The sequence below is a fragment of the Stegostoma tigrinum genome, chromosome 16, assembly GCF_030684315.1.
Source record: "Stegostoma tigrinum isolate sSteTig4 chromosome 16, sSteTig4.hap1, whole genome shotgun sequence".
Classification (NCBI taxonomy): domain Eukaryota; kingdom Metazoa; phylum Chordata; class Chondrichthyes; order Orectolobiformes; family Stegostomatidae; genus Stegostoma; species Stegostoma tigrinum.
This window is the reverse complement of record NC_081369.1, coordinates 29,668,092-29,694,349: the sequence shown is the minus strand read 5'-3', so window position 1 is coordinate 29,694,349 and position 26,258 is coordinate 29,668,092. Positions and strand designations below refer to the sequence as shown.

The 26,258-nt window shown below is 40.1% G+C and overlaps 1 protein-coding gene across 1 annotated transcript in view; it reads left to right on the top strand.

Annotated features, from left to right (window-relative positions):
• lonp2 (lon peptidase 2, peroxisomal) overlaps positions 1-26,258 on the top strand; it is an 81,701-nt gene that overhangs the window by 49,984 nt on the left and 5,459 nt on the right. Inside the window, exons 11-13 of the mRNA XM_048546281.2 lie at positions 2,110-2,243; positions 15,714-15,853; positions 23,106-23,313. Of these exons, the coding sequence (XP_048402238.2) occupies positions 2,110-2,243; positions 15,714-15,853; positions 23,106-23,313 (482 nt within the window). The remainder of the gene's footprint in view (positions 1-2,109; positions 2,244-15,713; positions 15,854-23,105; positions 23,314-26,258) is intronic.

Sequence of the window (26,258 nt, the reverse complement as noted above, 5' to 3'; positions counted from 1 at the left end):
CTTGCCACCTTCAAAAGTTCTATGCATATGAAACCCCCAGATCCATCTGTTTCTGCTGACTTTTGTAACTGTATCATTGCATGTATATATTGCCAATCACTATTCCTCCTTCCAAAATGCATCACACTCTCGCTTCTCTGCATTAAATTCTATGTTACTAGTTTGCCTATTTTGTATATATGTCCTGTTGTAGTCAGTTGGCATCACTTTACTTTTGGCCACACCTTCAAATTAGTATTACTGGCAAATTTTGAAATTTTACACTGTATCCTAATATCTGAATTATTTAAATATATCAAAAAAGAAGAATGAAAGTGGAATGAAAGTGCTGGATTCCCCAGCATCAACTCAGACAACCTGAATCAAAAACATCAAACACCCCGCTGTTGCCCCTGCAATATTCTCCTGACTAACATCTGGAAGTTTGTGGGAGAACGTTTCCAGAGATGGGTTCAGTCACATCCTGACAGTCATATTCTTGGACTTACAGACAATACCTGAGACACCTCTCACCAACCAAAGGGCTGTATTGTCCCATCGGCAAGACAAACCCATCAGAGGTGATGGAATAGTGGTATAATGTGCGGAGGGAGTGCCCTTTGGATTCATCAACAAGTGATTCTTCATGCTCTCCCACCCACCCGTGCCTCCAGAAAATCTGATTATCAGTACTCCTTCATGTTGAAGACCTGAGGATGGCAATGGCGCAGAATGTACTCTGGGTGGGGGACTTGAATGTTCATCAAAAATGGCACTGAAGCATCACAACTGACCGAGTTGGCTGACTCCTAAAGAACATGGCGGCTAGACTGCACCTGCAGCAGGTGAAGAGGTAGTCACTGAGGGTAAACCTACTTGACCTTGCACTCGCCATTCTACCCATCACAGATACAACTGTCCAAGTTGTGGAGATTATGCCATGTTCCAATTAAGGATAACCTCCATTCAGCTTTGTGGCACCAGCAGCAGAATAGGACCAACTTCTAACAGACCCAGGAATTCAAAACTGGGCATTCATGAGATATTATGGACCACCAGCAGCAGAATTGTATTTGACCACAAACTGTAACTTCATGTTCTACATGTACTCCATTCTGTCAAGCCAAGATATCAACCTTAGTTCAATGAAAAGTGCAGGAGGGCATGTCAAGTGCATCACATGATGTACCTAAAAAATAAGCTGTCAGCTGAAGCTACAACAGAGCACTACTTGTATGTTAAACAGCAGGCAAAAGTTGGCTCAGCAATCCAATAACCTATGGATCTGAACTAACTATCTTTCACATCCAGTTGTGAATGGTACTGTTAGGAGAAGAAGATTGATTATTTGGATTCAGTGGCACTGATAGAACGGCAATGTAGTTCCATGTCAGAATAGTGTGTGGCTTGGAGGATAACTTACATGGGATGTGATGGCCTAGTGGTAGTATTGCTGGACTGTTAATCCAGAGACCCAGATAATGTTCTGGGGACCTGGGTTTGAATCCCACCATTGCAGATAGTGGAATATGAATTCAATAAATATCTAGAATTAATCGTCTAAGAATGACTGTGAATCCATTGCCGATTGTTGGAAAAACTCTTCTGGTTAACTAATGTCCCTACCTGGTCTGGCCTACATGTGACTCCAGACCCACAGCAATGTGGTTGACTCTTAACTGCCCTCCCGGCAATTAGGGATGGGAAATAAATTCTGCCTAGCCAGCAAAGCCCCTCATCCCGTGAATGAATTTTTTAAAAAAGGTGATGCTTCCAGATCTCTGCTGCCCGATGTCCTTGAAGCCACTCCAGAATTCTTTTGTTTTATTTTGTGAGGATCAAATCTTAATTTTACATTGTTGTCAATGGGGCCATTTAAATATAGGCTTTCTCATTCTGATCACTACTTTCATGCTTATAAATTTCTTATGCAAGGTGGAGATGAGCTAATTGTGCATTAGTTTGATCAGGAGTAAAGACCAAATGACAGTTGTATAATATTTGGAATAGTTTTACCTATGTTAATGAGCCACATAATATCTTTTGTCCTCAGTTCGTAATTTATAATGAATGGTTTTGAGTATGCTGTTTCAAAAATATTATATATTTAAAAGATTTTGTGTTTTCCAGATATACCAGGGAGGCAGGTGTTCGCTCTCTTGAGAGAAAGATCGGAGCTGTTTGTCGTGCAGTGGCTGTAAAAGTGGCCGAGTGTCAACCTAAAGTTACAAATTCAAACCAAACACATGTGACTGAGAAGGAAGGTGAACTGACTTTAATTATATTGAACGTTTGGAAAAAAATGTTTTTAGCAAATAAAAATTGTAGAAACAAATCATTCTAAGGCAATAAATTTCAGGAGACAACAGAGTTTGGGCACGTGGTAGTTTATTCAAGCATTCAACAGTGACATACTGGGATTGGCCAGAAACTACCCTGAATCTGGCCTTGATGTGAGGGCTCAATAACCTCCTTAGTCTTTGGCTCAGATCAGGAGAGAAGTCAGTGATGCTCCAATTTTCCTAGTGGCATACAGTATTTTTATATGTTTCATGTTACAGTAATTACAAGCAATGTTGTCATTGTTCCTTCTCCCTCATCTATAATACAATCTTTTGAAATACCTAATCAATAATGGACACCACTGTGGTCAGCCCTAGGCTCCCCATCATCTCTCAATGTTTACCAGAGACTGTAATCATCAGGCCTTGGGATCTTACAATGCAGCCCATTAATTCACATTGCATAGTCAACAGTTATACTGCCTCGGACATGTCCCAGTCTTGCTTATCTCTAAGGTCTGCTCAAATTCTGTTATTCGTCTTATATTTCCCAATACCTTAATCACAGGAGATATAAAAGAAGCTAGTTCTTACTAACTGCTATCAGACTCAAAAATTAATTCTATTATAAAGTTTTATGTGTACATGAACTGTTAGCACTCTTTAGCTAATGAGTTGTGGACAATTTATTTCTTACTGGTTTTACTACGCATCTGTATGTTTATCCTTGAAAGTCTTACAATATGTCCATTCAACCCACATTCCAACATCTGCTAGTCTTTGTACCTATGATTCATTTCTCGCTTTAATGATACGGGGGCTGCTTTAACTACCTGAGACTGGCTTTCCCTTATAATTTTATTTGAATATTTTCCTATGACAGTTTTAGTGGTTTTTGTATGCATGTGCATCTATAACTACTTTGAAATCTATCTCAGTGATTATCTGAAGAATCTTCAACTGGAACCTACTTTAAATATTGTAAATAATTCAAGAAAAAACAACTAATTATTGTGAAATATTCTTATCTGCTGTTGGCATTTGCAGCTGTACTTTGTATCGTATTTAACACAGACTGGCTATTGTTTTACTTGCTGAGACTACATTAGGCAGGGTTTCCCCACACTCTCCAACTTCTGTCGGCCATGTTCTGCAAAGCTTGTGAAGAACAGTGTCAGCTACTTTATGCTGTTCGGTCATGGGGATCCCTAACAAAAATATTCTATGATACTTCAGATATAAAGAGAACAAAAAAAAGGTGCTGCTCCATATAACAGAATAACTGACTATGTTCATGCCTACAGAATAGACAATGATGTGGGTGAACGGCAAAGAGCAAATGTACATTCATGTTAGTGTCAGAGTGGAAACTAGAGGCCAGTTTTAGGACCTCCATAAACTATAAATCACAACTTTTTGAAATGTATTTAGAAGCAAGTGTATTGTCCAATGTATGCAAGATACCAAATGATGCCAAACTAGTTGACGCTAATTAATATGCAACCATCTGAAGGAATATGGACAAGCTAAGTCAAAGCGGTGAGAAAGGCAAAATGCAGTTTGTTGCAAATGGAGCTGTCTGATTTTAGTAGAAGAAACAAATTATGGATTACTTATTAAAAAGCAGCATACTAGAGAGGATAAAGTATCAATGAGGTCTGAGCATTTCGTTGGATAAAATTGCAAGTTCATTATCTTGGGCAGTAACAACAGCAAATAAAACATTCTGACATCTAACTGAATATGTGACTTATTGGTCCAAAGATGTGACATAAATTATATATGTTGTGTTGGTGAGGAAGAGGCATATTGCTGTGTAAATGTTGGCTTCACTTCACTTACAGTATCCTGTATTCCCTTCCTCCTCTTGTATGTGACCAGGTGCTTCTTGAATGCTGCTATCTTCCAACACCACCTATGGCAGCACGTTCCAGGCACCTGTCACACTTTGTGTGGAAAAGCTTGTCTTGCACATCTCTTTTAAATCGCCCCCTACCCTGCACATTGAACCCACGTCCTGTAGTAATTGACCCATCCACCCTGGGGGAAAACCGCGTACTTTCCATGTAATCTGTACCATTCACAACCTTATAAACTTCTACAAGGTCACCCCTCCACCCCCTATGTTCTAGTGAAAACAAACACCGTCCATCCAACCTTTCTTCATAGCCAATTGTGAAGAAGCAGCAGGCTTTCAAAGAGAATGAAACAGGTAGGCAAGGCTGGAAAGGATGTAATGCAGGAGGGGTTATTGTCCACAGCCAAAAGCATTCTTGCATCTAATGCGGGGAGGAAGCTGTGAATGACCACTTTAGATGTGTGATTTTTTTTCTAGATTCTGGTTGAGAATGGTAGGCAGATATAGGTGAATGTAGATGGGCAGGGTGGGGACATTAAAAAGTGTGAATTCATGGAGTGGTAGGATGGGCTGTTAGGATAGAGGTGTGTATACTTGGCAATTCACTGACTGGCTTGTGACAAGGCTTGAAGCTGTTGGCAGAGGGGTGCACAGGTTTTCTTCCCATTGAGCTAGAATCAAAAATGCACATGGAAGAAAATGGCTGTAACCACACTCAATGTGAATGGGATAAATGACTCAACATTGAGCGGGGTGGGGGGGGCGCGGTGCTGTACCAATAACTGCTCATAGGGCTTTCAAAGGAGACCAACATAGCTCACAGGGCCATGAAAGGGATAGCCTACAGGTATGGAAGCTGCACCCTAGCCATCCTAGGAGCAATTATCCTCTGTCTACGTGGCACCTTCCTGGCTACAGCCATTGCTGGACAGATTTTTGACAGTTATATCTTTGCACGTAGAGGAAGCTGAGCATTAGGGATGTTGAGGCGGGGAGTGCGAAAGGTTTCAGGACATCCAGTGCCATGCATTTGTAATGTTCCCCTGGCTTGCAGATGCCTATATAGACCTCCACTCATTAATGCTCATGTGTGGAAATACCTTACACATATGAAGTTCTGTTTTTAATACAAGCCATTTTCACCTGTGCAACCAAAGTGCCCTGAATATATTTTCTTGTTTCTCTCCCTCCCACTGCCATCTCATAACAGACTCCCTGGTTCTGCTGCTGTGGTGGAGGGAATCTGCTCTGATGTGGAGTCTATTGATGCTGAGGATAGTCTTACCAGATGCAAGTTGAATTTTAATGGGGGAGAAAGGGGGAAGGAAGAATGGGGTGGAGGGCTCAGCCATCTCTTCAGCGTTCTAAGTGTTTGGTTCCATCTCCAGCTCAGTGCCTTCTGGCACTGCCCTATCTCCTGTGAGGACAGGGTGCCTACACGGGGGTCAAGTTGCCATACCTTTGGTCCTGGGAGCCAATGATTGAGATGATCAAGTGCAAGTGAGCCCCCTTTCAGCACTCCTGAGGGTCCTGGACGTGGCTTTCCATGGCAGTCACCAATTTGTCCATGGAGCCAGACAGATGATCACAATACACTGCACCACTGGACCTTCTGGGTATTGAGGGCCATTATGCCCTGTACGTCTGTATGCCTCTGCTGCTTCTCCTTGTGCATTTGGATGAAGTTCCTGATTGTCATGACCACAGAGTCATCTCTTGCTATTTAAGTATCTGGTCTCTGGCAGTTCTCTGAAGCCACATGCTTTGGCTATATCTTCCCCAACTAGTTACCAAGCTTTCGATCAGATTGTGAGCTTATCGGAGTGTGAGCCCCCACTTCCTTTGCCTATGGCTCCAACCAAGATTACTTTAAGATGACCTTAAAAATGTGTATCCTGCTAATTCAGAATGCCAGAAATAAAGAGAAAATTCAAGGGTACACCATTTTAATGCAAATTAATCTAGTATAGTATGCTAAGAAAGAATTTTTATTTAAATGCTAAATTTTGGATCTCCAGAATTTTCTTTAGTAATGGTAACAGTAGATTAATCGTAACATTTATTCTTTGCTGCCAGGATTTTTTTAAAGAGGATACATATGACCAGCATGAACAGAATAAGGTGTAAGAGAAACAAAATGTATGTAACTGGTATAGAAGTCTCAAATTGAATGCAAAGTATTATTTGCTGTAATATTTTCCAAAATAATTCTCTAAAGAGTTTGTATATATATATTTCATCCTTGTTTATAAAATAAAATGTTCAAAGTGCCTTTTTTACAACATGCTCAACCGGTCCCTGCTCGTGTTTATGATCCAGGCAAGCTTCACTTTGGGCATTTATTTTTACTTCAACTTTCTAATCTTTAAATAATCCCTTTAGGGTTCTAACCAAACATTTTTGGTCTGGGACTTTCAAATAAAACTCCTTATACTGAATTAATCTGTTTCCTAACCACGTTAACTTGTCTCTTTTTTTCTTTAATCTTTTGTGGCAAAGTGAGCATTTGTTGCCTATCTATAACTGAGTGGCTAACTAGGCCATTTCAGAGGACAGATAAGAGTTAACCATATCACTGTGGATCTGAAGTCACACAGGCCAGTGAATCTAAAGGAACTCATTGCTGCAGAAGGCTGTAGAGGCCATGCCACTGAGTGTCTTTAAGACAGAGATAGATAGGTTCTTGATTACTAAGGGGAACAAGGATTATGAGGAGAAGGCAGGAGAAACATATCAGTCATGATCGAATGACAGAACAGACTCGATGGGCCAAATGGCCTGATTCTGCACCTATATCTTATGGTCTTAGGTGAAGATGACAGATTTCCCTTCTGAAAGACCATGAGTGAATCAGATGGGTTTTTCTGACAGCTGGTGGCACTATAACTGATATTAGATTTGTATTCAAAATTTATTAGTTGAATTTAAATAACACCAGTTTGCCATGTTGGAATTTAAACTTGTGTACCCAGTGCATTAGCCTAGGTCTCTGGAATCCTAGACCAATAACATTACCACTATGCTATTGTCTCCCCTTAAATTGCACTTTCAACCTGATATCTGACATCCATAACCCTTTTTCGATTTGTTTTATTGTCTCCTTCATTATCCTGTGAACTCTGGCTTTGGGTTACCTGAAACATCTCCTTTTCTAAAGAAGCTTATTGTTTAATTAGTGTTTGACCTGCTAATCTTTGATTCCACTTTTTCTGTGACACAGAATCTGTGTCACAAATCTGTTTTTACCTCTTTGGAGTTAGAAAGTAGGATCAAGGAAGAAGAATAGGTCATTTAGTTATTCAAACCTGTTGAGCCATTCTTTGGCTGATCTTTGTGTTTTTGCTGTTGTTGTTCTTTGTAGTTTTGTTGGTAGGTACTGAGACAGCATGATGATTTAAAGTTTCTTTAATTTTGCTGTAATTAATTGTGAACTTTTTCATGTGTATCTTTTTCGTGCATAATTCCTAACCTAAATTTCTTTTGCTTGCAGAATGCGACACTGTTTCTTTTTATATTTATTGATTTAATTCCTCTTCAGTTCCTCTTTGCCTTCCTAATTGTTTAATTTACTTATTTCCAAATCTTTTCATATTCCTTCTTGTCAACCATTCCTTGGGGCCCAATGTACTTGGTGTATGCCTTCTCCTTTAATTTCAATGTATTTGATTTCTTTACTCATCCATGGTATTCCATTAATGACAAGTTATTCATGCTTTTTAGTGGAATATATTTCTCTGTTGAGCTTCATTTTAAATGTTTCCCATTGCTGTTCTATTTCCTTGGTCAGTTATCTTTTCTAATTTATTTTTAGTAGATTCATTTTCATACCCTTAAAATCAGCTTCCTCCACACCTTTGCAATTTACTACTTTGAGCTTTGTCTTACTATGTCCTTCTCAAACTTCACCTTAATCTTACCAAGCATGAATGTTTCCCTAAACTTACTTCTCTTATCTAAGATAACAAATGGTGAAGCTGGATGAACACAGCAGGCCAAGCAGCATCTCAGGAGCACAGGTTTTTATCCTTCTCTTATCTGTTTGATTTCTGTCCCATTACTAGATTCACCAGCACTTCCTCCCTTGGTGGTTTCCTTACATATTAGGTAAGAAAGGGATCTTGCATAGATTAATTTTAATTCCTAATTACTGGTTTAAAACTAGAAGTATTAAATAAGGCTTATGTAGCATAGGTGTTGTATGGTACTGGAAGATGTCTAATGATAAACTAATCAGCTAAATTGCCCAAGTATGGAAGAATCTTATTAGAGTGATGCAAGTTATTGTGCTATTAATATTCCATGATTGTGCATTTTAATGTTGAAGGGATTGATTTGGAATGAAGCAAAGACAAAAATTAAAGCAAATCCTGTCATGCTAAAACTTAGGTGAAACTTACCTTTTGAATGCATTATCTAGTTAGGATAAGGTGAGGTGATGTAGCTCCTTTTTTTTTCTGTTGTTAGGATTCACTTGACCACCACATCATTAATATAGAACAGAGACTTCATCACCTGAAACTCTTTTGGAACAATGGACAGTTTTGCTCAGTTGATAACACTGTCTTTCATCTAATTCCAAGTACGGTGAATCAAACTAGGCTGACCTTCCCATGTAGCATCTAAGGAGTGCTGTGCTATTAGAAATGTAATTTTACAATTAACCTCTAAGCTGAGGCCTCAACTGCTTGCTAGAGTGGTGTCAATGAATATGAAACCCTATACCCTAACTGTTTACTAATTTAAAAACTAGAAAACCCAATTGTATGAATTGAATAAGGAAAGAGAGCTAGATATGATTGTGAATTGTGAAAACATCAAGTTTTTGTCGGTTACCTTTGGTATCTAGGAACCTGTTCTAAATTTTACCAAAAATCAGCTAAATATCAATTTCAAGGAGTTTCATTGGGGGATTCTCTCCATAAGCTCTAGCAGGTTCTCACAATTCTCTGCTGTTCACCACGTATGTATGCACACACCTCTATGATGCCACCTGTGATACCTTGTGTTTAGCAGCAGCAGCAGGAATACTTGCTGCTGTTGAAACTTACTGGGATTCATGCCACCGACAGCAAGTTTAAATTCCTATTGTGCATTAGGTCAAATTCTATAAGCTACGAACTGTCATATGAAACTGCAGTGTGAGAAAAATTGCCCTGGATATGTGGCCAACGGATATTCACATATCACCTTGCTGATAGGCACGTTAAAGGTCCTTGTGAACAGGGTTGATGGAGAGTAGGGCTGTCCTCTTCCCTCAGAACTGTGAGTTGAGACCACTACACCAGATCTTGTAGCCTGGTCTGAAGTTGCCACCGTGGTCAGTTTGGTGTCCATGGTTCAAAGGAATGGTTAATGACCTTCTGTCTGGTGCCAGAGTAAGTGCCATTATCTTCTCTCAGTAACTTCACACTCACTGCAACTCTGCTATTGCACCCACCAAGGCTCATGGTCTACCACTCACAAATGCATACAGTATCTTACCTCAGTCACTATCCTTTACCCATCCATCCCTACCCTGAACTTTAACCTGCAGCATCACCAACAGCTGTTCCGCCACTTTCACCTTACTCAATTTTTCTGTTAGTCTGATTATAAGAGAAACAGTCCACAATAGGTCAGAGAGAGCCATGGTGAATGGTGAGATAGTCAATATTTGGCAACTCACCCCCTGTGAGGAGGGAAACCTTGCCTTCCTGGGAGAGATCAGTGACCGCTCAAGTGATGATGCCAAGACCTCCATATCCCAGCAAACAAGAAAATTTAATTAAATGCTGTGCTGCTGTCTCATAACCTGCACTGTGAACGTGTCTTCAGCATGCCTAAACGTCAACGCTTATTTTGCAACTCATTCTTTCTCGTTCGAGTGAGTTGGGTAGGCTAGCTAGATTAGATTTGGGTATGCATTCTTGTGAGCACATCACTGCCACCATGTCAAAATAATTCAAGTTTGGTCAACATGCATAGAATGTAGAAAGCTAGGAGGGAAAGGTGGTACTAAGATGTTTGGAAGCCCATTGGAATTGGTGCTTATTTACTCAAAAACTGGAAAAGATCCAAAGTGACACTTATATGAGACTTTTGAGAAAAAGTTTCATGTCACTGGAATGACACGGGAGCAAGTCAGTCGCTTGTCCTGGTTGATGATGCTATTTGTCTTCCAGAGGCATTGATTGATGAGAAAGGAAATATTAATTGGAGGCATTCATGGAGGTTGAAATCTAGTCTCATAATACAGAGTTGGATTAAAAATTGACTTGGTATATGGAGAAGTGATGGTTGGCTTAGTGAAACAAATTCCTATCAAAGAAATCTATTTTATTCTGGGAAATGGCCTGGCAGGTTTGAGAATACTGGCTTCACCAAGTATGATGGAATAACCAGGAGAGGTTTTTAAAAAATTGAAATGTTACAAAAAAATGTTCTGGATTGTTTCCTGATTCTGTCATAACTAGATCTCAGATCCTTGAAATTAGATAGAAAGGAAACAAGCCTGTGAAATAGATTGTGGAGGACCCCTATCTAAAATCATGAATAGAAGACAGTATTTTTTTAGTGATAATGGATGTTTCCATCAACTTTAAGGAAATTTACAGAAAAACTGATCATGGAAAGCATAGTTCACTTTTTTTTAGTAGATACAGGATTACCCAAAGAAATACATTTGGATCAGAAATAAAATTTCATGTCTCAGATATTTAAGCATTTGATGACTAGTTTGGGAATTAAACAATTCACATCTTTTATATAATTCTGACAACTTCAAGACATTTTGAAAAGATGACATCAGAGTTTGAAGACAAGAGGAACAGAGGAACCAGAATGGGTGATTCAGCTCCACAAGCCTACTCTGCCATTCAGTAAGATCATGGCAGATTTGTGAACTAATACCAGATGCCTGCTTTGAGCCCATAGTCCTTGATATCATTGCTCAACAGAAATTTGTCTATCTCAGATTTAAATTTAACAGTTGAATTAGCATTGGCTGCCATTTGACAAAGAGCAATCCAAACCTCCAACATTCTTTGCATGCAGAAGTGCTTTCTAACATCTCTTCTGAGTGGCCTGGCCCTAATTCTTAGGCTACACCCCATGGTTCTAGAATCTTCAATCAGCAGAAATAGTTTATCTACCCTGTCTTTTCCTGTTAATGTCTTGAAGACCTCAAACAGATCAGTTTTAACCTTCTAAATTCTAGAGAATTTCGGATTGAGTCCTTTTAAGCACATATATTGACATGAAGTAATAGAACTTTTTAGATTGATTAATGTTAATAAACCAAAGCAAAGAAACAGAGTTTTCGATCAATGTCCTATATTTCCAAGAGAAACTAACCAACGTATATGAGTTGGCTAAGAAATAATTGAAGTTCAATAAGCAATGAAAACTAGAGCAGGTATAAAGGCAAAAGTTTGAATTTTTGTTGAAGGCGACATGGTGTCAGTGTTGTTGCCTGTCTCTGGGAATCATTAAAAGCAAGAACTACTGGACCTTTTCAAATCATAAGGAAATTCAGTGATGTAAATTATGTAGTGGGTTCCCCAGAGAGGAGAAAGAGTCAGCAACTGCATCATCTTAACACGTTGAAATGATGCGAATGATACGAAAACAGAAATTGATGAAAGAAGTCAAGATAATAAAGTGGTGAAGCTGGATGAACACAGCAGGCCAAGCAGCATCTCAGGAGCACAAAAGCTGACGTTTCGGGCCTAGACCTTTCATCAGAGAGGGGTATGGGGTGAGGGTTCTGGAACAAATAGGGAGGGGGGGGCGCAGACCGAAGATGAAGAGAAAAGAAGATAGGTGGAGAGGAGAGTATAGGTGGGGAGGTAGTCCTAGTGCCACAATGATGCCACCCGAAGGTTGCAGGAACAGCAACTCATATTCCACTTGGGAACCCTGCAGCCCAATGGTATCAATGTGGACTTCACCAGCTTCAAAATCTCCCCTTCCCCCACCGCATCCCAAAACCAGCCCAGTTCGTCCTGTCCCCCCACTGCATCACACAGCCAGCCCAGCTCTTCCCCTGCCCCCATTGCATCCCAAAACCAGCCCAGCCTGTCTCTGCCTCCCTAACCTGTTCTTCATCTCACCCATCCCTTCCTCCCACCCCAAGCCGCACCTCCACTTCCTACCTACTAACCTCATCCCACCTCCTTGACCTGTCCTCCTTCCCTGGACTGACCTATCCCCTCCCTACCTCCCCACCTATACTCTCCTCTCCACCTATCTTCTTTTCTCTCCATCTTTGGTCCGCCTCCCCCTCACTCCCTATTTATTCCAGAACCCTCACCCCATCCCCCTCTCTGAAGGGTCTAGGCCCGAAATGTCAGCTTTTGTGCTCCTGAGATGCTGCTTGGCCTGCTGTGTTCATCCAGCTTCACAATTTATTATCTTGGATTCTCCAGCATCTGCAGTTCCCATTATCTTTAATGAAAGAAGTCAACGGGTCTTGCAGCATCTGTGTAGAGAAAGCAGAGGTAATGTTCTGAGTCTAGTGGCCCTTCTACTTTTTCTATTTTTTACTACCTGAGTAAATAACTGAGGGCCAGACACTGATCCGTCTGACGTTTCACAAGTTGCAGTTTACCACAATGAAAATACTGGATGTGAGTTTGCTCGCTGAGCTGGAAGGTTAGTTTTCAGACGTTTCGTCACCATTCTAGGTAACATCATCAGTGAGCCTCCGACGAAGCGCTGATGTTATGTCCCGCTTTCTATTTGTCTGTTTAGGTTTCCTTGCGTTGGCGATGTCATTTCCTGCATTGGTGATGTCATTTCCTGTTCTTTTTCTCAGAGGATGGTAGATTGGCTCCAAATCAATGTGTTCGTTGATGGAGTTCTGATTGGAATGCCATGCTTCTAGGAATTCTCGTGCGTGTCTCTGTTTGGCCTGTCCTAGGATGGATGTGTTGTCCCAATCAAAGTGGTGTCCTTCCTCATCTGTCTGTAAGGATACGAGTGATAGTGGGTCATGTCGTATACAGACAGATGAGGAAGGACACCACTTTGATTGGGACAACACATCCATCCTAGGACAGGCCAAACAGAGACACGCACGAGAATTCCTAGAAGCATGGCATTCCAACCGGAACTCCATCAACGAACACATTGATTTGGAGCCAATCTACCATCCTCTGAGAAAAAGAACAGGAAATGACATCACCAATGCAGGAAATGACATCACCAACCCAAGGAAACCTAAACAGACAAATAGAAAGCGGGACATAACACCAGCGCTTCGTCGGAGGCTCACTGATGTTACCTAGAGTGGTGACGAAACGTCTGAAAACTAACCTTCCAGCTCAGCGAGCAAAGTCACATCCAGAACCTCAACATGAGCTACAAATCTTCTCTAAACTCGCTAACAATGAAAATACTTCCCTTATTTCTACTCTCTGCTGTCTGTCTGTCTCTGAACCAATCTTCTATTCATGTTGATAAATTAACCCCAACTCCTCGAGTCCCTACCTTGCATTTCAGCATTTTTAAGACTATGAATGTTTTATGGAAATCCTAGTATATTACACCAACTACCTTTCTCTACCTACCTGTTACATCATTAAAAAATGCTGACTCTCCAATCCACTCTTCAGTTATTTACAATCCTGATTGATGACTTTGTTAAAGAGACTTAGAGTAATGCTTCCATGTGTGCAGGCGATACAAAGCTAGGTGAGAATGTAAGCTGTTTGGAGGACACAAAGCTGCTGAAAAGAGATGTAGATAGCTTAAAGAAAAGATAATAAGACGTCATATACTGACAGATTATTCACTTAGGTAGTAAAAATAGAAAAACAGAATTTTAAAGAGGTGTGAAACTTAAGAGACTTTGGTGTACTCATACAAGAAATGTAACGTCAGCAGACTGATACATCAAGCAATCAGAAAAGCAGATAACAAAATACCATTCATTGCAAGCGTATTGGAATATAACAATAAAGAAGTCATGCTATATTGTATATAGTGTTTTGGTGAGACCACATCTAAAGTACTATATGCAGTTTAGATCTACCTATTTAAAGAATAACATGTGTATTGTAGATTCACTACTTTGGGTGCCTGGGATGAAAAAGCTGTGCTATATTGAGAGGATAAAGTAAATTAGACCATGGCTGTCTGGAGTTTAGAAGAAAGCTTGTCTCATTGAGAAGTGCAAGATTGTGAAAAGGCTTGACAGGGTAGACATTGAGCAGCTGTTTTCTGTGCCTTGGAATTTAGAATAAGGAGAAGAAGCCACTATTTTGGAATTATGATAAAATATGTTTTCACTGCAAGTGTGAATCTTTGGTGTTGCTATTCCAGAGGATTGTGGATGTTCTATCATTGAGTGTATTTCAGGGTAAGATAATGTTTAGTTTCTCAAGGAGTTGAGGCTAATGGCAACCTCATGTTGAAGTTGTAAGATTGTTTATGATTGTACTGAGTGGTGGAGAAGGCCCCAGAGGCTGGATAGATGACAGCTGCATTCCTATTTCCTATGTTTTTATGTAGCTCCGTTGATGCACCAAGTATTTAATCATGCATATCCATGTAGCGTGATCTTTGGGCCATCCCATCATTGCCCTGATTTGTGTCCTCTGCAATAGAGTTTCTGTGCAACCTTGTTGTTCAGTAAATTTGGACTCTACATGACCATTTACCTTTGCTGTAGCTGCAGGTCCCATATGCCCAGTGACTCTGTGCAGATCCCACCTCTACAGTACTCACTCTAAAGAATGCATAGTGGCTGTATCTAAGTTTGTGGATATGAATGTCAGATTGAATTTTAGTGTTTCATCATTATCTGTCATCTTCTAATGGAACTTTATACTACTGCACCACTGCATGAACAAGATAGCAGTCTTTAGATGCCTGAAAGGAGAAGGGCACAAGAATAGGATTGAAGTGGGTATGAGAAGCCCACCCCTTCAAACCCCACAACCTCAGCCAACATTGGGAAGCTACTGTCTCCTTTATCAGAATGAAGTCAAACAACCATGCTATCTTTATGTACTACTTGTCTTGCAAGGAAAATGTCAGTCAATGGGTATGATGCAATGTGATGAAGGTGAGTATGAGGCTTCCAAATATACACTGTTTGAGAGTTTACTGAATGCGAGATATAAATATGAATGGAGATTGTTGGTTATTGAAAGATAGTTGTGAGATGTACTGAACAGTGTTTGAAATTATTAGTTCAATTGGTGGATTGTGGCATTTGAAAGGTACTTTCACTAGTCTTGTCTATTTGTGTAAAATACTTGAATTTCTTTCAATGCTGAGTCTTACGGGCAATATTCCTGCACTGACCTTCATATCTATCTGCTGTATTTCATACTCAGAGGCTGTTCAAATGGCCTCCCAGCCTGCTATAAATAGAGACTCCTGAAATCCACTTCCTCCATCAAGACCTCCAGGTTGCAAGAGAAAGAGCCTTGAAATCAGTTGTGCCATGTTGTGTCATTCCTTTGTTTTTCTCAAGTGACTTTTGCAACCATTTGCTGCTCTTGTTCTAGGCATGTGTCTACTTCTACGATGTGAAGAAATGCATGTTTACAGCAAGATGGTCAAGGTGATGCTTTTATAGAAGTACTAATTTTCTCCTTTTATTACAGGAAAAGAGGGTGTCCATGAGGTGACCAAGTCAGAATCCATCACTGATACAACTGATCTCGCATTGCCTCCTGAAATGCCAATTGTGATTGATCGGCACGCATTAAAAGATATTCTAGGACCCCCCATCTATGAAATGGAGGTAAGGTTGAATTTATAGTTTTATTATTTCAGTAAGTGGAAAATATGTTTAAAGCAAATACCAGTAAATTGTGTATTGCAAAAAATCAGCAACAAACTTACATGGTATGAATTACACTGGTTTTACAGTTTTCAAAAATATATTGTCTATTGAACTCTGTGTGCCACATTTGTCGCATATACCTAGTTATCTTTAAACTGAGTGGCTCGATAGGCCAATTTAGAGGACAATTGAGTTATCCACATTGATGTGGTTTACAAGTCGTAAAAAGGGGCAACCACGTAAAGATGGGCGATTACTATGAACCAAATGTATTTTTACGATGATTGATGACAATAACGGCGACCATGAAACTGAGACTTAACTTTCAATTCCACATTTTGTTTATTAAATGAATTTAAATTCCACTGGCTGCCTTGTGATATTTGAACTCGAGTTTTCAGAGTATTAGCCTGGGCCATGAAATTACTAGTCCTGTGACATTTTAGAGACATTAGCACCATCTCTCTCTCTCTCTCTCTCGACTAACTAAATGAGATCGATACTGCAAATGTGCACTGTCGGTAAAGATTTTTTTCTCGACTCTGATAATCCTCATTTCCATCACAGTATTGTGTTCAGATTTACTACTGCAGCTGATAAGCCATGTGATATAGTATGCACATTTGGACTGCATACTAAGACTTTCAGATACTTCAGCAATGAATCTTTCTGATGCATTTTAACAGAATGATCACTGAGAACAGTCCGGTTATTTGATCCACGTTACATTTTTGACTTTTGAGAAATTTGGAATTTAGTTAACTATGTTTATTGACTCTTTTCCCAAAGAACTGAAAACAAAACAATTCAAGATCATCTGTTTTCATTACGTATTATTCAACCTAATTTCCACTCCTGGGTTTTAAGTTCCTATAATCATTTGCCCTTGAGAAGATGGCAATGAGCTGCTTTCTTGAACTTCTGTAGTCCATTTGGTAAAAGGGAGGTGGTTAAATTGTCTCTTGTTGAAGATGGTCATTACCCGGCACTTGTCAGCCCAAGCCTGGATATTGTCCTGGTCTTGCAGCATAAGGACATGGACTGCTGCAGTATCTGAGGAGTTGTGAATGGTGCTGAACATTGTGCTAGCTTCAGTGAATATTCCCACATCTGACCTCATGAAGATGAGTGTAGTTCATTGATGATGGTAAGCTAGGACACTATCCAAAGGAACTCTAGCAGCAAAGTTCTGGCACCAAGTTGTCTGACCATCAACAATCAACACTGTCTTCTGTTGTGCCAGGTATGACTTCAACCACCAAAGAGTTTTCTTCATGATTCCCATTGATTCCTGTTCTGCTAGTGACTTTTAATGACATTCTCAGTGAAAGTACATTCAGGATACATTTCTGTGTTGCTATCACTGATGGTACTTCTTCCAGTTGGTGTTCAACATGCAGGAGAATGAGCTGCGGAGCGGGGTACTGTAGGTGACAGTCAGCTGCATGTTTGCTTATCCATGTTTTACTTGATGCTGTGAGACTTCATGAAGACTGCACTCAGTGTTAAGGACTCTGAAGGCAACTGCGTGTGTGCCACTGTGCTGCCACCTCTGGTGAGTCTATCCTGCTGGTGGGATCAGAATATCTAAGGATGATAATGGTGGTATCTAGGACATTGTGCATAACTGTGAGACTTTACATGGATATAAGGGCTGTTCTTAAGGATCTAACTCAAAGAATACTCGTTACACACTAATGATGTTGGATTCAAGTTTATTTGAGAAGAGGTGATGGTTCATGTTATTAATCTAGTTTAGGATGATGGCCACGTCCTATATCACATAATTTAAAAACTTACAGTAGACCTTTTCCCATGTTCTAAATTGTGACATGTCCTCCTTTCTGACATGACTAGTGAAGGGCAGAGCTAATAGCATGATCAGACATCCCAACCTGCCTTAAAGTGGTCAGTTAACAGCCCCTTGAGGGCCTTAATGCGCCATCAGCTGTCTTCATAACTGGGAAACCAGAGTGACCTGCCTGCCAGATTGAGGGGTAGCCTTTGCTTGACCTAATCCGTGCAAACACAAATGGAGGTATGGGGCAGTTTGTGATGCCTTGTTATTTCTGGTTTTATAAAAACAATTCCCCAAGAATTCTCCAATCTATGTGTCTTTTAGGCACGGGGTGACAAAAAGCATGGACCAGGTTTCTGAACTTACAAAGGACTTCAATTTACTATAGAGTCTAGCTACAGAAGATTATGAATGTCGAACATATAACTCATGTAGAAATGATAAAGAAATATAAATTTGGGATCCCAAGAGACAGATTAAAAAATGTTTTATAAATGGAGAGAGACTGAGATGGCAGTTCACTGGTCCTTGTGAACAGTTTGCTGAGATGTTCCTTTTGGTTTGTCAAGATGTGCTGCTCCTTGATTCTTCTTCTCCAGATACTTTGTGTTTGCAGTACAAACCTGGTGTTTTTCAGCCATAAGTCCAAAAACTAAAGATCTTAAAACCTAAGGTCCCTTCAAAAACTGATCCAAACAGGCTTGTAGTCATGTGGAGTTGGTTCAGTGGACCCAAAAGCAGATTTTCTTTTTGGCCTGAACTCGGCATGTATGCAGGTCTGTCTGGGTATGTTTGGGCTCTATTGGGGGGAAAAAAGAATGGTTAAGTGCATCTGAAAACCAAAAATATCCTTTAATCGAAAACCATTTGTTCCTGAAATTTTTAAACAAAGTATTCCAATCTGTGCAGTGCTGGTTTGTGCTGATGGGGTGGAATTACTAAATGAATCACTTGACACTCAGGTCCCTTCAAGCATCAAAGTGCTTCCTGTTTTACACCGGTAGGGGGAAGAGCTTGTGGCAATTGAGGGACTTCTCCACTGATCAAAGGCAAACATACACCTTTTATACATTTAGTCTTAGCCCACCTTGGCTGTTACAAAATCAATCCTATTACTGATTACATACATATCCAATCACACTAATCATGGACAGCTTTACGTCACCCCATGATCAAATTATGTTTGCCTGATCCCCTTATCATTATCCTTAAGTCTTCACAATATACCTCATTCAACCACATCCCAGATTTAGCTCCAGCACCAGTTATACAGCACTCTTCTGCTAATTGGTAGAGGCCTTTTTATGGCTTAGACTGAATATCCACAGGAATGCAGTTAATTGTCTCTACACAAACAGCTACATCTGTTTTTCTACCACAGGGCCCATTTTATACATTTTACAAGACTCTTTCTCTGTTATCTTAATCTAATTACTTGGGTATGCTCCTTCTATGAAGATAGCTAACTAACCTAGTTTATAGTTTAATTTCAAAAGCAGACGATGGAAGCTGCTGTTTCAGCTCGCAATCTTCATTAGCCATTTTATTTCAACTGAAAACCACTTTCAGCCATTTTATAATGCATCAGCCATGGGGCAGCTCTCAGAATACTTAGGAAATTTTTGGCTTACTGATTAAGAGCCACAGTTTATAGCAACTGATAAATAAAAAAATAAGGTGGCTTTCTTTAGGCTTAAATTTGTGCTTTTTGGAGAGAAAAGAAACAGTTCCTGCATCTGCAGTGATCAGAAGGCTTCTTCCAAACATTCACAGCCCCCAAGCTGTTCAGCCACCTTAAAAAAAAATGTCATGTAATAGTTTGCAGGCAGGAGGCCTTTGTCATCAATAACTGGTCATTAGCCCACATACCAATCTGCTACTTGTTGCTAGCCAAATCTTTACTTGAACACAGCCACTAGGTTCTACTCCATCTGTAAGCAGACTTCCACTACTGTTTGAACAAGCATTTTTGTAAACAGCATTACAGTGAATGTCAGGTTATTTTTTAAAAAGCGTAGCAATCTTTCAGCCACCTTGCTTTTTAAACCAGTTCTTTTTCCCATTTCATTCTATGATCAAAAAATACAGGAAAGAAATGGCCGTTACAACCCACTAAAGACAATCTCCTTCCCTTTCCTTCAAGTCACCTACACCCTCCCCCAACTCAGCTTTTACTGACAGCCAAATCCTATGATTTATCTTTCCCCCCCCCCCCCACCCTCTTTAAAAAGTCACTAACCATTTTGTTGGTCCCAGTTTTCATTGTTGTTGTTCAGCCAGCAGCCTAGCCTGCCATGCTACTGCGCATAGTAGTTGTCAGCCTCTGATTCAGGTGCAACGGGAGATTTCTGTCACCACATCTCTTGGTTGAGTAGCCTGCCAGGTCACCACTTAAGTGCCTGATTTTCATTTGATCCATCAAGCTTTCTTAACAGTGTGGATAGGGGTTTCCCTAAGGATGTCCTCCCCCACACTTTATCAAAAAAGAAGGAAAATCTAGGCCCAAGAGGGACATTATTCCCTTGCAATAGATTTTATTGCCAGATAAAATTTCTATAATTTGAGTGTCAAATCAAAGAGAAAAACAGTTACAAATTTGGAATTATACTATTCTTAAATATCTAGAGAACACTTGCAACAATTTTGAAGTTTTGTTTCTTTGTTATTGTTTAGAAGACACAAGTTTAACCATTCATTTAGGAGAATGTGTTGCCTGTGTTAGCAATCTGAATATTCAGACAGTGGGAGCAAACGTTTGGGACAGTGGGAGGGGCCAATTGGATGTAGAAAAATGTCTGTTGAAGCACTGATGAACTGTTCTTTCAATGTGTAATCCAGAAAGTAAAAACGAGCAATGTTAACTGTTTTATGTTAATTCAAGTAAGACTTTTCCGAATTGAAATCCCATTCACTGTGTATCTTTTATGCTAAAACACACTATGGCCAGATTATTGGCACTTTGGCAAACTGGTCCATCTTGGCAAAAATTTCAGAAGTAGTCTGAAGTCACTGTTGCTGCCAATGAAACCAGCATTTCCTATCTCCTTGGCTGTGAGAGTGGAGTTTGGACTTGAGTGTCACACTTGCACGATTTCCAGAGGCAGCTGGCAACTTGAATGGTCAGCTGTCTCTATTTAAGTGCCATTTTGAGAAAATGGTTGCATCAGATTACACATGTTTGGGGGTAGGGGCAGGTACCTTTGGGGAATTGGTGATATTTAGCTTACATGGACACTTGTGAATATTAGATGAGTTGGCATAGTATGTGATGGGGAAAGGGTGGTGTGTGAAAGTAGGCATTAATTGGGGGAGGGTCATGTGAGAGCATGGAAGTTGGGTAAAGGGGCAAATGGTTGCACTAGCATTAAGATCCATGCAGATATGCAGAGGACCTTAGGTGGCATGGGTTGGCATTAATCGGGCATGGGAGTCTGAAGGTTGAAGAGTGGAGGTATATTTTATGTATAGTTCTTTTTTATTTTAATTCTTGGGCACAATTAACTTCCTCAGCTCATCTTACATTGCCTCACCCAACTTCCAATCCATTCTGCCTCCTCCTGACCAAAATTGGGTATTTTGGGTGGCAACTTTTAAAGGTCGGGTTCACGGAGCTGGGATTCATCTGCATCTGCACCCTGAAACTGGGAATTAAAAACAGGGCTCATATTCTGTAATATTTTCGTTAAAGGTTTAAATTTAACTTCCTGAAATTCCAGTGAACATTTCTTGATAGATAATGTAATCCATTTTGGCCAATAAGTGGAGATCATAAATAGTGATTTTGGCTGATATTCTTTTTTCCTGCTTTCTCAAGGGGCACTGAAAAAAATATTGTAGTCCCTTACCATATCTTCAGCAGTACCGATCAGAGAATAGTCATAGAGTCAGAGTCATACAGTATGGAAACAGACCCTTCAGTCCCACCAGTCCATGTCAAATGTAACCCAAACTAAACTAATCCCACCTGCCTGCTCCTGGGCCATATCCCTTGAAACCTCTCCTATTCATGTACCTATCCAAATGCCTTTTAAATACTACATCCACTACTTCCTCACGAAGCTCATTCCACACACAAACCACCTCTGTGTAAAAAAAAATTGCCTCATCTCTTTTTTTTAAATCTCTGTCTTCTCACTTTAAGCATGTGCCTCCGAGTCTTGAAATCCCCATCCTAGGGAAAAGACAACTACCATTAACTCTATTTATACCTCTCATTATTTTATAAACTTCTGTCAGATTGCCTGTCAACCACCTAAGCTCCAGTGAAAAATGTTCCAGCCTATCCAGCCTTTCTTTATAATTCAAACCTTCCATCCCGGCAACTTCCTGGTAAATCTCTTCTGAACCCTCTCCAGTTTAATAATATCCTTCCTATAAGTGGGTGACCAGAACTGGACACAGTATTCCAGAAGAAGCCTCACCACTGTCCTGTACAACCTCAACATGACTTCCCAACTCAGGTACTCAAAGGACTGAGCGATGAATACTAGGGTGCCAAACACCTTTTCAACTGCCCTGTCTATATGTGATGCAAACTTCAAAGAATTAAGCACCTGCACCCCTGGGTCCCTCTGTTTTACAATACTACCCAAGGTCTTACCATTAATTGTATAAGCCCTACACTTGTTTGTTTTACCAAAATGCAAAACCTATCAGTTATCCAGATTGAACTGCCATTTTTCAGCCCATTGACCCATTTGATCAAGATCCTTTTGTATTCTTAGGAAACCTTCTCCACTGCCTACTATGCCACCAATTTTGGTGTCATCTGCAAACTTTCTAACCGTGCCTTCTATGTCCTCATCCACATCATTTATGTAAATAACGAACAAAAGAGGACCCAGAACCAATCCCTGTGAAATACCGTTGGTGATAGGTCTTCAGTCGGAAAAGCAACCCTCCTCCACCGCGCTTTGTCTCCTGCCATTAAGTCAATTATGTATCCAATTTGCAGGCTAATCTGGAATCCCATGTGACTTAACTTTAATAAATAGTCTACCATTTGGAACCTTGTCAAAGGCTTTACTTAAAATCCAAATAAACAATGTCTGCTGCTCTGCTGTTGTCAGTCTTTTTGGTAATTTCCTTAAAAAAAATCCATAAAGTTTGAGAGACACTATTGCCTTTGCACAAAACTATGCTGACAATCCCTAATCAATTTCTGCCTCTCTATATGTCCACAAGTCCAATCTTTTAAATTACCTCCAAAAATTTACTCATAACCGAAGTCGGACTTGCATGTCTATAGTTACTTCCTGATACCTTCTAGCCTGCATGGCACTATTCCACACAAGGCAGTGTCATTACCAACTGAAGCATCAGAAGGCTACTTAAATAGATTTTTGAACTGCTTTCTGGAAATAAGAAAATCAATTTATAAAACTTTGCATGTGTTCCTTTTTTGTCATACAGGTATCTCAACGCCTGAGCCAACCTGGTGTGGCAATAGGCTTGGCTTGGACACCATTAGGTGGTGAGATTATGTTTGTGGAAGCAAGTCGAATGGAAGGAGAGGGTCAGTTGACTCTAACAGGACAATTAGGGGATGTTATGAAGGAATCGGCCCACCTTGCAATAAGTTGGCTACGCAGCAATGCAAGGAAATATCACTTAACGAATGGTATGCAAAATGTGTTCTCGTGAGAATAACTACAATGTAATAATTCCAGCAGTGTCTGTTAACAACTAAAGCCTTAACCCATGAAGCATTCTTTTTATAAGTTTAGAAAAGACAGAATTTTTTTTCCAAAATAAAGAGCACAAGTACTGGCTTGAAGAGCAAATCAGAGAGTGGGAATTCTCTGGTGAGTAAACTCACCTCCTGACCTGCCAAAGCCTGTCCACCATCCACAAGGCACAAGTCAGGAGTGCAATGGAATGTGCTCCACTTACAGGATGAGTGCAACTCCAACAACACTCAAGGAGCACAGTGCCACCCAGGACAAATCAAACTGCTTGACTGGCACCCTGTCCACCATCTTCAGCATTCATTCTGTCTACTTTTGGCAGTCGTTGGTTGTGGACCATCTATATGATTCACAAAGCAACCTTTGACAACATCTACCAAGCCTGTGACCCCCACATTCTGGAAAGACAAAGGCAAACAATGCATGAAAACACACCACTTGCAAGTTCCCTCAAAGCCAAATAGCATCCTGACTTGGAATTATATTGCTGTTCGTTCACTGTCTCTGGAACAATATTCTGGATCTTTCTTATGAACAGCTGTGTGCATGTCCATACACCAGATTGACTGCCTTGGTTGGAGGTGGCTCACCAGCACCTTCTCGAGGGCAATTCAGGGTGGACAGCAATAGTCACAACCAGTGAAAAGATAGAAGCAGATTCTTCAAAGTTTACCAGCAATATTTAGCACTTAGAGACCTATTAATATACTGTGTTGGCATAAAAAGAAGTGCCTCCATTGCCAAATTGACCCGCTCTAGCCTGGATGAAACAGTGTTCTTTATGGTTGTCGGAAATGTTATTCAGTTTTATTATTGTTGGAAAAAGAAGAAACCTAGATCTTGTACGTTTTTCTAGTGAGCAGATTTCTCCAATTTATAATTACAGTGTTGTATGTAACTGTATATGCTGAAAGTATTTAGAACATAAGAACTAGGAGCAGGAGGAGGCCATCTGGCCCCTTTGAGCCTGCCCCGCCATTTAATAAGATCATGGCTGATCTTTTTGAGACTCGGCTCCACTTACCTGCCCACTCACCATAATCCTTAATTCCTTTACTGTTCAAACATTTATCTAGCCTTGCCTTAAAAACATTCAGTGAGGTTGCTTCAACTGTTTCACTGAACAGGGAATTCCACAGATTCAGAGCCCTTTGGGTGAAGAAGTTTCTCTTGACCGCAATCTCACATCTGCCTCCCTTTATTTTGAGGTGATGCCCTCTAGTCCTAGTTTCACCTGCTAGCGGAAACAACCTCCCTGCCTCCACTTACCCTTCATAATCTTTTATGTTTCTATAAGATCTCCCCTCATTTTTCTGAATTCCAATGAGTAGAATCCCAGTCTACTCAGTCTCTCCTCAGAATCCAACCCCCTCAACTCTGGAATCAACCAAGTGAATCTCCTCTACACCCCCTCCAGAGCTAGTATATCTCTTCTCAAGTAAGGAGACCAAAACTGTACACAGTACTCCAGATGTAGCCTCACCAGGACCCTATACAGCTGCAGCATAGCCTCTCTGTTTTTAAACTCCATCCCTCTAGCAGTGGTAGACAAAACTCCATTAGCCTTTTTAATCACCGGCTGCACCAGCAATCCTACTTTTAGAAATTCATACACAAGGACACCCAAGTCTCTCTGCACAGCAGCGTGCTGCGATTTTTCACCATTTAAAACATAGTCCATTTTGCTGTTATTCCTACCAAAATGGATGACCTCACACTTAGCAACATTTCATTTATAACTGCTTGTCAGGATTACAGAAAGTGGTATTCACCAAGAATCCTTATCTTAAACAAAATTAACTCAAATCAAGGCACACCACCATTAACTATTGGGGAGTACCAGTAAAAATGTATGCATATTACTGAAGTACAGTCAATTCTGCATGCTTATGACCAGCAAAATTTGTAATGCTTTAACTTCTTGTCCACTATGGTTTTTGCCTGGTATCATTTATTTTTATTACATTCCATTTGACCATTTGGTCTTTGCATTACAGAATGTGGAGTCAGTTTAATTTTTTTAGCAACTTCACTTTCTTATCATTTTCTTCATGTCAAGAGAGATCTACTGAATATTACATTTCTAAACAAAAGATTTGTTTGAAATTAACATTTCAGATGAAAATACTTCTATAACTATTGCTCTGAGAGGTTTAGGAGGGCAAATAGCAGATTCTTCTTCTAGCGGAATTGTTTCTTTGAACCTTTGTCAATCATAAGATTAACTGAGTAGCATTTTAACTTTTTATGTTCTGCATCAAGCTACAAAGGAAATGAAAGAAACATAGAAAATAGATACAAGAAGTTGCAACACCATTCAGCCCCAACAGCCTGCTTTGACTTTCACTATGAGTATTGTGGATCATCTACCTCAATGCCATACTGTTATCGTTGGCCCAGTGCAGTCCTGACAGAATTTTGTTTTAGTGAGATCCTGTTTCTTCCATTTAAATTCAAGTGACCACAGGCCTAGTGACACAATTGGCCTGATGAACCTTTGCTGAATGCCCTTTATAACAAGTACATCTTTGCTAAGCAAAACTGCACCTACTACTTCAGTTGTAGTTTTGTCAATGTCTTTCACAGTTGCAGCAGACAATCCTTGTTCCTGAACTCAAATTTTCTTGCAATGAAGGCCAACATACCATTCGCCTTCCTAAATGCTTACTGTACCTGGATGCGTGCTTTCAGATAAGGACACTCATGTCTCTTTGTACATCAACAGTTCCCAATTTATCACCATTTAAATAATAGTCCACTATTTTGTTTTTTTCTGACAAAAGTGGATAACTTCATACTTGCACAAGCACTGATCCCTGTGGTACTGTACCAGCCCCTGCCTTCCATTCTGGAAAAGACTCTTATTTCTACTCTCTTC